This window comes from Pollachius pollachius, assembly GCF_949987615.1.
Source record: "Pollachius pollachius genome assembly, chromosome: 8".
Classification (NCBI taxonomy): domain Eukaryota; kingdom Metazoa; phylum Chordata; class Actinopteri; order Gadiformes; family Gadidae; genus Pollachius; species Pollachius pollachius.
Window position 1 is genome coordinate 23,720,821 of NC_136941.1, and position 15,745 is coordinate 23,736,565.

The 15,745-nt window shown below is 43.4% G+C and overlaps 1 protein-coding gene across 1 annotated transcript; it reads left to right on the forward strand.

The window, feature by feature from the left end:
• Positions 1 to 1,134: 1,134 nt before the first annotated feature.
• Positions 1,135 to 10,450, forward strand: ccdc3b (coiled-coil domain containing 3b). The gene is made up of 3 exons (XM_079741138.1): positions 1,135 to 1,828; positions 5,179 to 5,353; positions 9,095 to 10,450. Exons 1-3 carry the CDS (start codon positions 1,470 to 1,472, stop codon positions 9,386 to 9,388), a joined length of 828 nt encoding a protein of 275 aa, XP_079597264.1. The 5' UTR covers positions 1,135 to 1,469; the 3' UTR covers positions 9,389 to 10,450.
• The last annotated feature ends 5,295 nt before the right edge of the window (positions 10,451 to 15,745 follow it).

Below are 15,745 nucleotides of genomic sequence, written 5' to 3' on the forward strand. Positions count from 1 at the left end.
ACGTCGGAGAACCCGACGCAGTCGTTTGACTGCCTCTTCCGTTTGATTCATAATATCGTCTGGGGTCGCACACAGCTTTTGCCCGTGATAATATATATTATATGATATAGATATCTATATATAATATGATACTATTTAGATGTAGAGCTCCATGACTCCCACCGGAGCACCCGGAAAGGCTGTGTGCACCACGCCATTGCGACACATCCTCTGTAAACACGAGAGCATGGTACCGTGGCCGCAAGCTGCTCAGGGCCACACCCCTACCCTCCACCTTGACCCGCCTCAAAAAAACGACATGTTTGTGGAAAGCTCATTGTGGGACTGGCTCGTAGTGGATGTAAATCTGCACCAAGGCTGAATTTCTTGAACATCTACAAATACTGTATTAAGGGCCAACCAACACCTATATATAAGCATCCATAAAGTAGCATGCCAAGGGACCTTTAAGGTTTGAAAGATGAGTGACTTCTAACTCATTTCATGCTACCTGATAGCACAGCTGAATTATGGGAACATGTTGGGCTTACCAAGTGATCCTGCTTGTCCTTGACAGCACTACTATTTGATTTGTCCCTAATTGCAAAGCACATTGCTTGTGAAGTAAACTTGACATCAATATAACAAAATATTAAAAACTGCGATTCACTGTACTATAAGGTATCCTTGGGGAACTTCCTAATCTGGTCATCAAAGTCTAGTCTTGAGACTTAAATGATCTATATCAATACAGATAACTACTAGCACATAGGCCTACTGGCTAACAAACACTCACCTCTGCATTCTACCCTTTCAAACAGGGGTACCGGCACCTTTACTCTTTCCCTCATCTGCTCAGGGACCTGCAGGATGGCCCTTGCTGCGATGGGCCCTGAGTTGATGGTGTGCCTGCCTGTCTGTCTGTCTGTCTGTCTGTCTGTCTGTCTGTCTGTCTGTCTGCGTGTGTGTGTGTGTGTGTGTGTGTGTGTGTGTGTGTGTGTGTGTGTGTGTGTGTGTGTGTGAATATATTTTATTGCCACGAGGGGGCGTCAAATGCCCTAATTTTTAATTGCTAATCCAAATCCGTATCATGTATTTTACTTTCTAAAGGGATCAGAGTGACTCATTTCAGACATCATCTAAATGCTCCCTGATAGCACAGCGGTGTTTGGGGAGACTTTAACTCGGGCTGCTGCACTAGAATCACAAAATATGAAAGATGTGTCGGGTACGCGAGGGGCTGATTAGATGCTGGTTAGTGTAATCAGACCCTTTTTTTTGTGTTAAAGTGGACTGGAGGAAGACAAAGGGACCCGTGTTACATCCCGTTGTGTTTCTCTTCACATTTATTTCCATTTTTTTCTTCTATTTAATCAGCGCTTTTGGATAGAAACCCCGCGGGTCGCCGGACAGTTGCAGAACCTTAACACAGCATCCCCAACCGTGTAGCAGACTTTCCTTAGTGTGTTAAAGTTAAATGATCACTAAAGATGTGGATAATTGTAACGTTTATCTTAGCAGTGGTGCATGTGGAGGTGGGCCTTGGGTGTCAGCTGCCCGGGGACTGGAGACCCCAGACCGAGGCGTGCCGCGCTGAACTCGCGGAGGTCATCGTGTTCGCCAAGGTGCTCGCGCTGCATCAGGAGTCGTACAGCGTGTACAACTCTCTGCCCTGGAGGCACGACCCGGATCTGTTCTACACCGCCGAGGTGGAGCTGCTCTGCGACCAGGCCTGGGGTAGCATGCTGGAGATCCCCGCCGGGTCCCGGCTCAACGTCACCGGGCTGGGCTACTTCCAATGCTTCACCTACAGCGTCACAGAGAACAACTCCTATTATTTCTTCCTAAGGTAAAACAAACCCGACAAGCTTTGCCCTGCGTTCGGTCGCCACATTTTGAATATTGAAATGTTGAAATATACTTGTATATTGTAATATGCATGTGTTTCTTGAGGCTACCCCCACCACCCAGGATGATAAAATACATGCATGAATCTGCTCAACGTAAGGGTTTCAACCTCATCCTATTGGTTAATGAACAGGCCTTCATGTGGAATGTGCAATGCTGGGTACAATTCAGAGTGAGTCAGAGTATTGCTGACCCAAACTTTTCGTCAAACTAAATTTCTACTGCTGAAACACCTTGTCGATTGATTTTCATCATGCTGATATGTCTACTGCTGAAACACCTTGGTCGATATATTTTCATCATGCTGATAGTCCGATTGTTTGCCCTGCAACTTCATGTCACTAAAAATCTGGCTGCCGTGAATGTTGTATATTTGTGTAGGGAATTTATTTGGCCATGTTTTTCAATGCGTGTGTGTGTGTGTGTGTGTGTGTGTGTGTGTGTGTGTGTGTGTGTGTGTGTGTGTGTGTGCGCGCGCCTGTGTGTGTGTGTGTCCTGTGGTAGAATTGTATAGGCCTAACCCCAAATAACATGAACCCCATTTGGAGAAGAGAAAGCTTTTTGATGATCGCAATAGCAGTGATGAGGGATGAAAGGGATCTTATAAACTGTGACCTTCTCTCACACTATAGCCTATCCACTAAAATAGAATTTGTGAACTCCTCAGCACATCTGTATCGTTGAATCTTTGGTCGCTTTGGTGCCCGGGAGGCAAGGGATCGTTGTTATACACAAACACAAAAGCATATTTTTGTTTCAATATGCATTTGTTCTTGTGTGGCACAGGACCAAGCTCTTTCCATAGGACATCGCCCGGGCTGCGTCCCAGCCTGCAGGATTACAGAGCAAGGCAGATTGGATGTGGAGCTGAAGGAGTCTGAACTCCAGTGTTAGCCTGATAATGGCTTTTGACATGATGGCCTCGTCCTCCTCTTACATGCGTCAGCGTCCTGAGTCCTCTGCTACAAACTCACCAGAACCCATAGAACTCATATCTCAGCCGGTCGGCTGGGTAACCCTTCAATAAAGGCTCAGGGTTGCAAAGACATTCAGAGGCCCACCTTCACCATGGAGGTCCTCTTTCAATTCTATAATGGGACCTGAAAAATGGCCAGGAACATTTGGAGGATGCAGTGAATTCTCAGACAGACACGTATTCACAATTCACAGTGTGAATGATGTTGTGAATGTGAATGAGGTTTTCGGTCATGGTTTTATGAGTAAAAAACGTACCATGCTAGGTATGGTGTGATGACCTCACTTTGAAAGGCGGTGGTGTAGGGTTCCAAGGAGTTTAACTCCCAGACAAAAGTCTTGTGGGTTTGACCCCTAACGTTTACAAAGTAAGCCTGTATGCATCCTTGGAACGCCAGCTTCTCTGTAAGATTTATCTTCACTGTTGTTACAAGTGTACTACGGTCACTTAGGGCAGACAGTGCAAACTCAACAGCAAGCAACGGGATGAATCTCGGCGGCAGGGTCAACTTAAATCAACGAGTCCATGCAAACGTGCAATCTTTTTTGCCTGTTTGTTTTCAGTCAGCAAGACAAAGTCCAACTGAGTCAAAAGAAAAAACAGCGATAAGTATGAAAAATAAATAATAAATCCTACACTTTTGTGTTCCTACACTGTTTTAGTGTTTTATTGTTTTCATTTGCAACACTGAGAGTAAGGTCTTGGATCAAAAAGCAAGAGTTTATTCATTGGCTCGTAATCTCCAGTGAGTTCCATTTCCTGAGATAGAATATCCCCAAAAACATCTTCCCAGACCAAAATAACCCTCCCCAATCAATCACTGATAAAAAGCCCTGAGCCAGTGTTGGTCAGACTGAAGCATGGAGAAAAATGCATGTTGGGGTCTCCCAGTGGACCGGGAAGGAGACGTGTACTCAGTCTGTCTGTTGCTTCCTAGTCTGTAATTTACTCCCTTGAGATTAAGACCAGTGTCAGGAGGTCAGGCCAGATAGAAAGAAAAACATCAGCTTTAATTTAAAGGAGGTAAAAATACCTAAGTGTTTATGAATGTGGCATGGAGATATTTTTAAAATGCCACAAGTGGTTTCTGTATTTTATAAAAGGGTTACCATTTTCTCTGTTGGATAATGGGAGATTGTGTGCTACATTTGTGTTGGGAGTATACCATGATTGTTGGGTTCATGTAGTCTTGTGTGTGAGATGCTGTTGGAGGAGTTCATGAGACTTGTTATAACCAATAAAGATCACACTGCACCACTTCGGGACGCACAACTTTCAACACAATGCAGTCATAGCTTATCAGAGTTGCGAGGTCTAGAAATTTGATTTGTATTATGAGAAGCCCCACAAGCCAAAACAAAGCAATTAGGGATTATACAAACATGGAAAACATAGGAAGGTGTGTTTGTATACCTCAAGTATAGTAAATCAAGTATAAAAAACACTCAGCCTGTGTGTGCACAAACACAAGTGCACCCTGCACTCATTTACCCACACGTACTACACACAAATTCAAATGCACACACACATAAACACACACATGTTTACACGCACGCACTCATACACACACCCAGGCTTGAGAGTCCCAGAGTGATGATGGACTGGACAGGGTTAGTCAAGCTATTGATGTCCCACAAGGGACCCTAGATGGGATCCAGATGGATGGGAGCCATGCTGCTTCCTTTCCTACTCCCTCCATAGTGGAGGAGAAGATATGTACCATGCAGGGCCTGTTCACGTGAAGGTCTCTGCCTTACCCTCATCCAATGGATATGAAGCTTCTAAATAAACACTTAAATTGGCTATACGGTTTGTTTTAAATGTTTGGTAAGGAGTATTATCTCACTACTTGCTTTGCATTGGTTGCATTTCTCACATAGATTGCTTAAACTTGTTGTGTTAACCTTCACCTAGATAAATGCCCCCAACAAACAAAAATGTCACTCTTTTTATCTTTACTCTTGACTGAATCATATTTTTAAGGAAAATAATATTAAAAAAGGCATCATTTGAATCCACACACTGAAATTCCAGATACGTTGTGCACTGTCGCACATATATGGAGAGGTCATTTTTGAAGAAATACACACATTTCAACACATTGTCGAACGAGACCGAAGGGGCCTGCATGGTTCATGCATGGAATGGTGTTCCTGCTTCCAACCAAACTTACTGTTACTACTACTCAGTTCTTATTGACGTACTGCATGTGTCTCACATGTGTCTGTTACTCTGTGCATGCATTTTATGTACGCATCTATGCAATCACTTGCAATCCAACCCTCTCCATAACTACCTGCCGATTCCCCACCCAGGATGGATGAGAACTACAGTATCCTCCCCCATGGGGTCAACTTCCAGGACCCCATCTTCCCCGACACGGCCGAGAGCCACCACATGTTCTCCAGCCTCTTCCAGTTCTCCAACTGCACGGCGGGGACGCAGGTCCACACCTACAGCCCTGAGTGGGAGGCGCAGGAGGACAGCCGGGTGAGAAGCACAATGGTCATCTGAAACGCTAGAGTATTGAGTTTGACATTCAGAGGATTTAGTAGCACTATATCGGCGCAACTCAGCATTGACATCGCTCCGTCTTCCCTGCTCTGCCTTCTTTCTGTGTCGCTGATTATTCGGAATAGAAAACAATCCAAAATAAATCAGGATCTCTCTTGGAAAAGATAATTCAAATGTGGTTCAGTTTTCCATTAACGACCCCCCCCCCCTTTGCCTTGGACTCTAATTACACTCAGAGCCGAGAGCTGACCCAGACAGCTGGTTCATGCTTAGGGTTCTCCTGAACTAAAGAAAAACACATTTGTTTTTACTTCCTCTACCAAAGAACGGATAATAGACTTGACATCAACCTTTGCGTGATCGCCTCATGCAGCATCTAATGCTTGGAGAATGAAGTTGGTGAAATCTGCCTGTGCTGTGGTGAGAATCAACCACCAGCTCTGCTGAATAGAAAGATGCCTTTAAAGCTTGTTCCTTACAAACTCTTTTCTTTTTTTCTTTTGGCTCAGTAAAAAAGAAATCCCAACAGCAACAAACAATTAAACACAAATTTATGGCAACAATACAGCAGCATCTTATCAGCCATCTTATAACAACTGTCAATAATTATGATGCATGCAGTGAACATATTTGGATCTTCCCATGCTCAGCGTTTTGTAATGGCTGGCATGCTGTACAGATTAAGAGAGCTCTGGTGAACAGTTGTAGTGCAGAGAAACATCTGCCTCCCCTTATGAAGTCCCTTATGAACCAGAAATTGGTTCACCATACTGCAAAGGATGCACAGGTTTTCCAAAATGTCCTTGATTTCTTTGGGACATTTGGGATTGATTATGGATTATAGACATGAATAGGAATGGAAAATAATAAGGGTTGTCTGGTACAACATCCACTGGTAAATCCTAGTCCTACAATTCTATCCTTGCCTTCATGATGAGTTGTTGAAGTTAAGTTTAGTTTAAGAACATTAATACCAGGTAAGCCTTCCATTCCAACAAAAGTATTGGTAATGGTTTGCTTCATTTAGATTCCTGCTTTCCAGTTTTGCAGTAACCACAGAATAAAACGGAAAGCTTTATGAAGTATGGTGCAGCCTTTTAAGGCAGGTCAATGCTGTATTTCCTCACAGCCTCTCAAGCTTCGTCTCTGCGTTTTCCCAAGGCCAATTATCCAAGTATTTGTCTACACAGGAGCTTAGACGGAAAAATACATCAGGGTAGACAGGGATTGAAACCATCTGTAGATTGACTCCTTGAATGAAATTCAAACCTGTGACCAAAGAACACCCAGCTTTCTGTAGCGGGATTTGTGCTAACAAACAGGAATTCTCCTTTGGGAAATAGCTTGCCTCAGGGGTGATGTGTGATCACTTCCACAGAGGTAAGACTTTATATTCTTTATTGTGCCTTATAGTGCCGTATAGGTCAGAGATTGCTCAGTTTCAGAGGTCTGTGTGGCATAAGTAATAGCAAGTATGATAAAGCGTGGTAGAAAAAAAAAAAAAACTGATACTACACTAATCAGTAATATGGGAAGGCAGCCGGCAGCACATATTTTACATTGTTCTGCCGTGATTCTATCTGGCCCATGTGGAAGTGCTGGGATCGGAAAAGGAAATCTATACCCGTCTGAGAGACGGCCATGCGTTGAGAACCACCTCGCCTTTTCTACAGAGGAGAGCAGGGCACCAACATGTTGTAGACTCTTGCAAGGAATGCAGAATAGAAGAAATGTCTTCTTTCTTTCATGTGCACCAATACATGCTGCACTATTTTAAACTAGGAAATCAATATTTGAAAAAAGTCGAAAAGTGAGAAAAAGGATCATCTCGGATTCAGTTGTTCCTAGCATGGGAAATAGGGTTAGGTTTGGGCTGTTATGGTTGGTCCTCAGCCCAAAATAACACTCCGTCAGTGTATTTATAGTGATCTGGTGTATGCCAGTATATGTCATCCTTGCTGATGATTAATGAACAAGCTTTTGTATGATTAATGAAAATCAAAAGGGTCAACAGATTGTACCAGCATTCACTTCATATAACCTAATTATACGCCAAAGTTAAAGGCTGGGTTGCAGGTTGGCCACCACTGTCGATTTCGAGGGTAAATAAAGCACTTAAGATACCTCAAAATATCTCCAAAAATGGTGTTAAAGTCCAGTTTTTGTCGTTTTTGGTAGTAAGCTTTTTAAACGCAATTTGCCGGTGACGTTATGTTGGGGAGACGTGGTGGAAGGTAGCCTCAGCCTAGTACTAGAACTATGGCATCTAACTGGAACGAGGAAGAGGTGGCAAGAACCACAAATAACATGTATGATGGCCCGCAGTCGTATCATTTCGAACGTGTCAGACGTGAGAGGGCGAATGATGAATTGCAGAGAACTGATGGCCGTCAAAGCCAATTAAATGCATGGTCAGAGGAGCGTGAGTGGAGAGTTGGTGAAGTGTCCTGGTGAGTTTATCATTTATCAAGGAGCGCTGGAGCTAGTCTGTGAACACCAGTGCATACAGTGGAGGAGTGGTAATCGGGAGAGTCCGGAGAATTCCCGGCGGGCCATTAACGTTTCGGGGCTGCCGGGCTGCTTACTTCGGGAAACAATATTGCTTCTGTAAAAGTTCCTTGCTGCGCGGTCCGGCAGCCTGAGCTGTGCGCCCGCAACCTCTCACTCACTCAACAGACGCAACACTCACAAACTGTCAACGTCGCAACCAAGTCGATATGTGCAGAGGGGAGTAACTGAGCGGCCCCTCCCCAAGTGGTACAGCCCAGGTGGGCCTTGTACTGCGGTTGGTCAGAAAGATGTAACAGCCATGACAACATTGAACTTTCGGGCAGGTTTGAAGAGAGTGGCACGCAGGCACGCACGCATGCAAGCACGCACGCACACACTTTGAAGGAGTTTTTCACCTGCTCCGTATCCAGCTTGTTCCACGCTTTAAGCACCCAGGCTACTAGTATGCGACGAGCTGGGGCTCTCATGTTCCCCCCTGCGGTGTATTCCTTCCATTGCCATCCAGTTGTCATACGGTTCATGCAGACTGGCTTTGAACGGCTGATTCCATGGATGTACTTTGCGTATGCCGTGTTTTCCCGTCGCTGTGTTAATCTCTGTATGCTTATGCTGTTGAGAGCATTAAATAAATGGACTATATAATTGAATACAAAGTTTAACATTTTTTATATATTTCTATCTATTTAGCTATCTAGCTATCTGGCTGTCTGCCTCTCTATCTATCTGTCTATTTGTCTGTCTGTCTGTCTGTCTATCTATCTATCTAGGCTATCTATATGTCTGTCTGTCTATCTAAGCTATCTATATGTCTTTGTATTTATCTATTTATCTGTATAATCTGCTGTACACTCTCTTACTAGTTTCTCTTTACTCGTCTCTATCTCAAGGGCCTCAAGGCGGGCTTCGGTCTGTCATCTCCCCAACGTGACGTAATGCAATGCATTGATTCAATTACAAACCGCTAAAATAGTACTTATCTTTTTGTATTACATTCTGTTTTGTGATACCCAGCAACATCAAATACAATGGATAACCCCTTTAAATGTTTATTACCAACAAGCAAATTGTGCAAATTCGTTGGAATTTGCACAATTCCCGCAACACGGCCTTCAATTCAATATTTACATTGGCCCAATGTGACCTCATACTGAACCATCTGCACAAATCTTTGGCCAATCATAAGTAATGCCTCTTTCTTCTGGGCAGCTGCTCTGCTCGGCAGTGCAGAAGGCCCTGTTTGAGGAGGAGGAGGAGGTGAGGACCCTCTCGGTGAAGGTGAGGACCCTGGAGAAGGCCAACGGACACCTGAGGGAGAAGGTGAAGACCCTCAAACGACTGCTGCGGCAGGCCAGGCAAGAGACCACCGCCAAGGAACAGCAGACCCACAGCCTCAAGCAGCTCTACCAGGCGGACCCTGAGGCCCACCCAGACCAGGACACCCGCCAGGTCCAGGGGACCCCCCGGCTCAAGAAGGGCCTCACCAAGACCTTAAGGGACTAAAGTACCGCACACACTCGTTGTTATCGCTGTTTTTTTTATCAACCCCGGCTGTGTCTTTCATAGAGCATCTTCGACACCAAGCAGGGGCGTTTAGGACTGAGTTTGGTATGTGATATAAGGCTGAGCAATGTCCGTGCATTCAGTAAGATGAATAAGGTCCTGCCATTGGTTTTGACTATGTGAGCCTCTGATATGGGCAATGAATCACTTAGTTGGTCCTCCAGCGCACTACTTTTATATTCTTATACTTTTGTTGCTGATGCTTATATTCCTATCGTTTCATAGTAGGATCAACTAAAGCAAAATTTGATCTTATGCCATTATACACGTTATAAACAAACACAAATACTTACTAATACATTTCTTAAAGGATTGAGCCGTGGTTGAATTTCAAAGAAGGCGCTCGAGGCTGATGGATTCGTTGAAGGATTTGGATGTCCTTATTGGAATATATTTTTTTTCTTTTTTCTGTGCTGGACACATGTACGTTATGTTGTGTTAGCATTTATGCAAAATGACTATATGTTTGATTTGCGGGATCAAAATCCACACCTCTTTTTCTGAAAATGTGATGCATTGTGGTAATGGCGGGCATTGTGTGTGGCAGAAGAGTCAATTCAGGGTTTAATTAAGGTCATTATCTGGATGTGCCACTCTGCATCACGAGAGACTGTACATGGGGGAGGTGATATGTCTCAGGGACCAGGTTCAATCACAACAGAGTCCTTTTATGGTCCAGTAATGTACTCATGCTCTCTATAGTTTAACCATAATTAATTGAACCCATTACTATTTAATTGACAGTGGTTATGATTTGTTCAAAGTATGTGAGGGGACAACAGTGTTCATCAGTATATGTTCATATGTAATCCTTTCTGGAGTTATAAGTGACCTTCTATCCACACTGGCCTTGGTGTGCCAGTTACTGTACATAGTGCGTAGAAAGGTCCAGGAAAGTGTCTCACTTGTTGAGGTTAATAAGTGTTCTCTTTTTAAAAGTTGGATTGAATGATTTTTGTTATTAAAATATGGTGCTGAGCACTCAAGTACAATACTGTCCATTGTTTGATTAGTCAAAATTGTTTCTTTATTATTTCTTTATTATTATTTGGATGCAAATATAATAAACGAAAATAACATCTGGTGTGCTTTTGAGATGGCTAATGTGTTAGTTTGTATAAATTAATATAAATTACACCAACATTTAATTTATAAGGTGATTTCCAAGGTGCCACTATGCTATAAGCATAATGGCAGCTTCGAAATTAGATCAATTTAATCTCTTTATTATTATTTGGATGCAAATATAATAAATGAAAATAACATCTGGTGTGCTTTTGAGATGGCTAATGTGTTGGTTTGTATAAATTAATATAAATTACACAAAAATTGAATTTATAAGGTGATTTCCAAGGTGCCACTATGCTATAAGCATAATGGCAGCTTCGAAATTAGATCAATTTAATCTATTGAATCAAAGCAACTAAGAAAATCTATCTTACTTCTTTCACCTAATTACTCTTTCCATCAGAGAGCCATTTTAGGAAGTAGACATTGAGAAACAGTAGGGGACACAACCTCTGTAGGGCCTTATAGCTTCCTGCCGAGTGAGCGCCTGGCGGCCACCATGGTTCATATCGGTTGAGGATAAACGTGTTCAGATAACAGGAATCTGAGGTGCCAGAGGATTCCGATAGATGTGTACTGCATGTCCCAATGCAGCTGATTTCTGATTCAGCATTATAGCTCAAAAGACTAAACATCAGTAAACTTCTTGCGGTGTGTGGCAGAGTGATAACATAAGGATTGATTGATGCTGACATTCTTCTTAATCGAAGTTTAACAGAATACTAATTAATGTATACTAAACAGGTGTGAATTCAAAATAAACTATTATATTTTTTCTTTTTCTCTTGTTAAGTTTTGGAAACAGTGCGCAGCACATTTTTTAATGTCAAATAAACTTTTCAGACAGGGTTTAATGCAACCTCCATGAGAAAACACAGCCTAAGTTCTTCCATGTGTTACCATGTATCATAAACGAGGGAGTAAGGGCAAAGGATGAGGTGCATAGCAAACGAAGAATGGCCTTGGAAAACATACACATTACAACCATCTCTTATCGTCTGCAAAGCTTCTTTACAACCAACGTTTATACGTCCATAAAAAAAGTCTTGAGTCTTGATAGAAAGTGTTTCAACTAATTCTTCCCTCTGAGGTTGTATTCATCAGACTTGCCTGCAGCCATCTGTCTAAATCTTGGGGAGGAGGGCCAAAGATGATATACACACAATGCTTCGCTCACGTAAACCTTTGCGCCTAACAAATGTGCTAAACAGATGTGACGGTCCCATCCAGGGGATCGGGGCTGGTCGGAGCTACGGTTTATGGGTATCCTCTGTGCTCCATGTTCCTTTAACATTGCATTGGTCACCAATGCCATGCTATATGATGATCACAGGGATGTCAACATGGCTGCTTGTTGTCCGGAGTGTCTCCTGACCAATCCCTCTGGGCTCGTATGTCACACATGCAGCTCCGTGCTGTCATTTGTCAGATTGTAGGTTAATGTTCCTAGCGGCTGAAAGTCATGGGAATGAAGAATGCCAAATGTACCACGAGTCAGGCACCAGCTTTTCCACATTGCTTCAGATATGTGATCTGTTGGCAATTAGTGGCATGTTTAGAGCAAAGAGCGTTTTCAGCAAAGCCCGGGAGCAGTGCTTTCTGTGTTTTTAATTAGTCATCCTATAATGTAGAAGTACAATGGAGACATGCATCTGAGACTGCACTTGGCATGGCTGAACCTCTTCAAAACACGGTTGTAAAGCAGGCTGCTTGGAAAAAAATAAATATATATTTTAGGTTTAATGTAAGATATGCATTATTATATGCTGGTCTGCAATCCCTCATTTCCTTATCAGAACTATGTAAATAGTTTCCTGATACCTAGGGCATCGACGCATTGGATGCTTGCCATACAGAACCAGTGAAGCACGTTATGTAAGAAGTGTGAGAATGAGGTGTGAGAGATTTACAAGGCAGCATATACAGCGAATCAGTCCAGCCACCTCCACCACGGCCACCACCACTCCCAACTACCAAACCAGTTCAATATGAAACATTTCTGACCACGTTCCTGAGGCGAAACAGGTATTCAAGTGTCACTGTGCCGGACCAGATGTGCCGTGGTGCCACGTCTGATTACTTTTCCATCAGTCTGTGTCTGCTCCAATCATTTTGACTGATGAGTCCTCCCCCCCCCCAACCATCTGATCATAATACCATACCCTGCTCTCAGCCCGTATGTTGGGGTCTCGGACCTCAAAGGGGGAAATACATTGGCACTGGCAGGGCGCGCGGGTCAAGAGTCCTGCTTTATATGGTCTAATAAAGTGGTGGCTGCTTTGTAATTAGCACTGAACAGGGCCAGCTGCTGTTGTGCTCACCGTGGCGGCTGCTGATTAAACTACACGCAATGTGTTTTTGCAATTGGGATTTCAAAGAAAAAACAATGCTGACGCTCGCAATCACTGGCAGTGACTCTAGACCATAAGTCTAGGTTCAAATTATCTAAATCGCATAAGTGCGAATGATTGTCTTATCGGGATAGTGTTTCATTGGGGGATATTCAGTTCTGTTGTTTTACTAATGCCACTCCAACTAACTCTGTGTGATACTGTGAGAGAGCTCCTACTGTGTTTTCCACAATCTGACTTTCTGACTGTCTGAACAAATGGTTGTTTCTCTCAGTGACTTTGTTGTGTCCAAGAGAAAAACAGCAAGAATGTGATCGCATATGTTTGCAATTAGAGTTGCAGCATTTTGTTGTTTTTTCCCGCTGTCGGTTGCACTCAGCAGCCGACTGTATTTAGCGGTGCCATATTTTCCATGCAGGATGTTTACAGTGCAGTGCAGTGATTGTTCAGAGGTTTGGGGTCCCCTTACACATACATGTACTGCATACAACATGTACAACATGTACTGACATTTTAAATGAAGCATAGGTGAGAATGGAACATCCAACTCCCTGTACAACAATGTTGTTTCAAGACAATTCAAAGTTATGTTGTCATTTATTTTAATGCTCCAACACATGCCCACACACACACACACACACACACACACACACACGCCCACACACACACACACACACACACAAACACACACACTGCACGCATGCACAGACACACATACACACACGTGCACGCAAGAACGCATCCACACAGTCATACATATGCATGCAAATATCTGATTGATGTGTTTTTTTGTTGCGTACATTTTGAAGGACAGCTGTGTGTCTGGAATGGAATGATGTGATATGTTTAGTGTTCCAGGGGGTAGGTCCTCAGGCTGAGAGGGGCCGGGGACCTCTCCTCCTCCTCCAGGGGACAGGGCCTCAGGCTGAGAGGGGCCGGGGACCTCTCCTCCTCCTCCAGGGGACAGGGCCTCATGCTGAGAGGGGCCGGGGACCTCTCCTCCTCCTCCAGGGGACAGGGCCTCAGGCTGAGAGGGGCCGGGGACCTCTCCTCCTCCTCCAGGGGACAGGGTCTCAGGCGGAGAGGGCCCGGGGCCAGGGTGGTGTAGGGCCTGTGGCCTCAGTTGAGCCGGACGTATGGTGAGAGGACCGCAGTTTGAAAACATACTGACGCGCACACACACACACACCACTGTGATCCAGATAAACAGAGACATACACTTGCACACCTGTACATACACACACAATTACACACATAATGCACAATACACATACTTTTCAAATTACCGAGATTGCTTCCCGCTCTATGTAAAGTGAGTTTGTTTTTTACCGAATGCCAGATAATCCTTTGCCAGCTATTTTCTTGGAACCAAAAAAGGGAAAAACAGACAAAAATCATCAGTGAGCGAGGTTGTTCCCATTGGAAATATCCAGTGTTCCTCCAGCGAGTGTGGGACTAAACCATTTCATGAGCCAAACCAGGGTGGACGGGGGGAAGGGGCGCCGTCCATGGTGACAAGACCCACACACGCACACGCACACACACAGAAAGGTTCTTTGCTTTGCATGACCTCATTTTATTGACATAATGTTGAGGCCGTAGGAGGTGTAACAGCACCAGGACTGCTGGTTTCAATCCACTTCTCCAGTATTGAGATGCTCCTGGGCCGGCATTTTAACTCTTGTCACATTACACGGGAAGCAGATTAAATACCAAGAGGTTTATCAATAGAAACAAGCACTATATATATAAAAGCAGTATGTATACATCCAGTCCTGGGTTAGAAATACTACTACGCTTAAATTAATAATTAATATAAGCACCCCAATGAATCCATGTATATTTAATCTATTCTGTCATCAATAATAAGTCAGTATTTTGTTCCCTAAACTTTTTTTATATGCTACTCATACAAAGGATTTTTCCTCATCAATGTGTCAATGTGTTCAGTCTTTGTATCTGTTTGAGTGAATACAGATAAATACATTAAATACAGTGGATACAGTACAATACAGTACATACTGTGAATACAGTACATACTGTGAATACAGTACATACAGTGAATATAGAACACAACACATCTCCGTTATGGACCTGGATCTCCAGACCTCTGAACTTCTGGAAGACAGATTAACGCGTTCCCTGTCAGTTAAGCAACGCCTCTCATTTATATGCTGCAGATATTTTCAAGAACCGAAACGGCCCTCGGGGATTAATAAAGTCCTCTTATCTTATCTTAGTGAGGAGGAGGTTGGACAGAGTCTGTCTCCGAGGTTTTATTTTCTCAAGAGCTATATGAAAATTGACGTCTTTTATTCCTTTAACGATCCTATATTTTGTTTCGGAGTCTATTAATCTTTGTATTTTATTGAGTCAGGTTGTTCTGGACATTGAGTGACAGCTGGACGCAAGTATTTTTTCCTTCCACTAATAAATCATTTTCAAACACAGATGTGTGCAGAAAAAGTGTGACATGTGAAAATACACAGAGAGCTCTCTGTTTCCCCTGCTCTGATTGATAGGTCTAATTGGACAGCATGAACCTGAAGGGAGACGGATTCCACAGTATCCACAGAGTAAGGCTCATGGTGACAGACACAATGGGACATGGGCTACCTATGTGCTATGTGCAATGTATTTCATAATCAGGTCCAATGAAACAGACTGATACGTGGACAAGGTAACCTTGGATTCCTCTTCTTCCTACTGATGCAGATGGATTCAGGTGTAGATTGCCATTATTTGGCTTTCCTTTGTAGTCTAAACTTGTGGACCTATCTGGAAGCTAAAGCCCGGCAGCGGCAGTTCAATCTTTACATCATGTCAAATGCAGTGGCTGATTGTGAGGATATCAACTTGCTTTGCCATCTCCCACAAG

What these genes read in the sequence shown, in the direction of transcription:
- ccdc3b (XM_079741138.1), top strand. Translation starts at nt 1,470, where the DNA reads ATGTGGATAATTGTAACGTTTATCTTAGCAGTGGTGCATGTGGAGGTG. An exon ending in TCCTATTATTTCTTCCTAAG is followed by an intron (nt 1,829 to 5,178) that starts GTAAAACAAACC and finishes TTCCCCACCCAG; the next exon opens with GATGGATGAGAACTACAGTA. An exon ending in AGGCGCAGGAGGACAGCCGG is followed by an intron (nt 5,354 to 9,094) that starts GTGAGAAGCACA and finishes TCTTCTGGGCAG; the next exon opens with CTGCTCTGCTCGGCAGTGCA.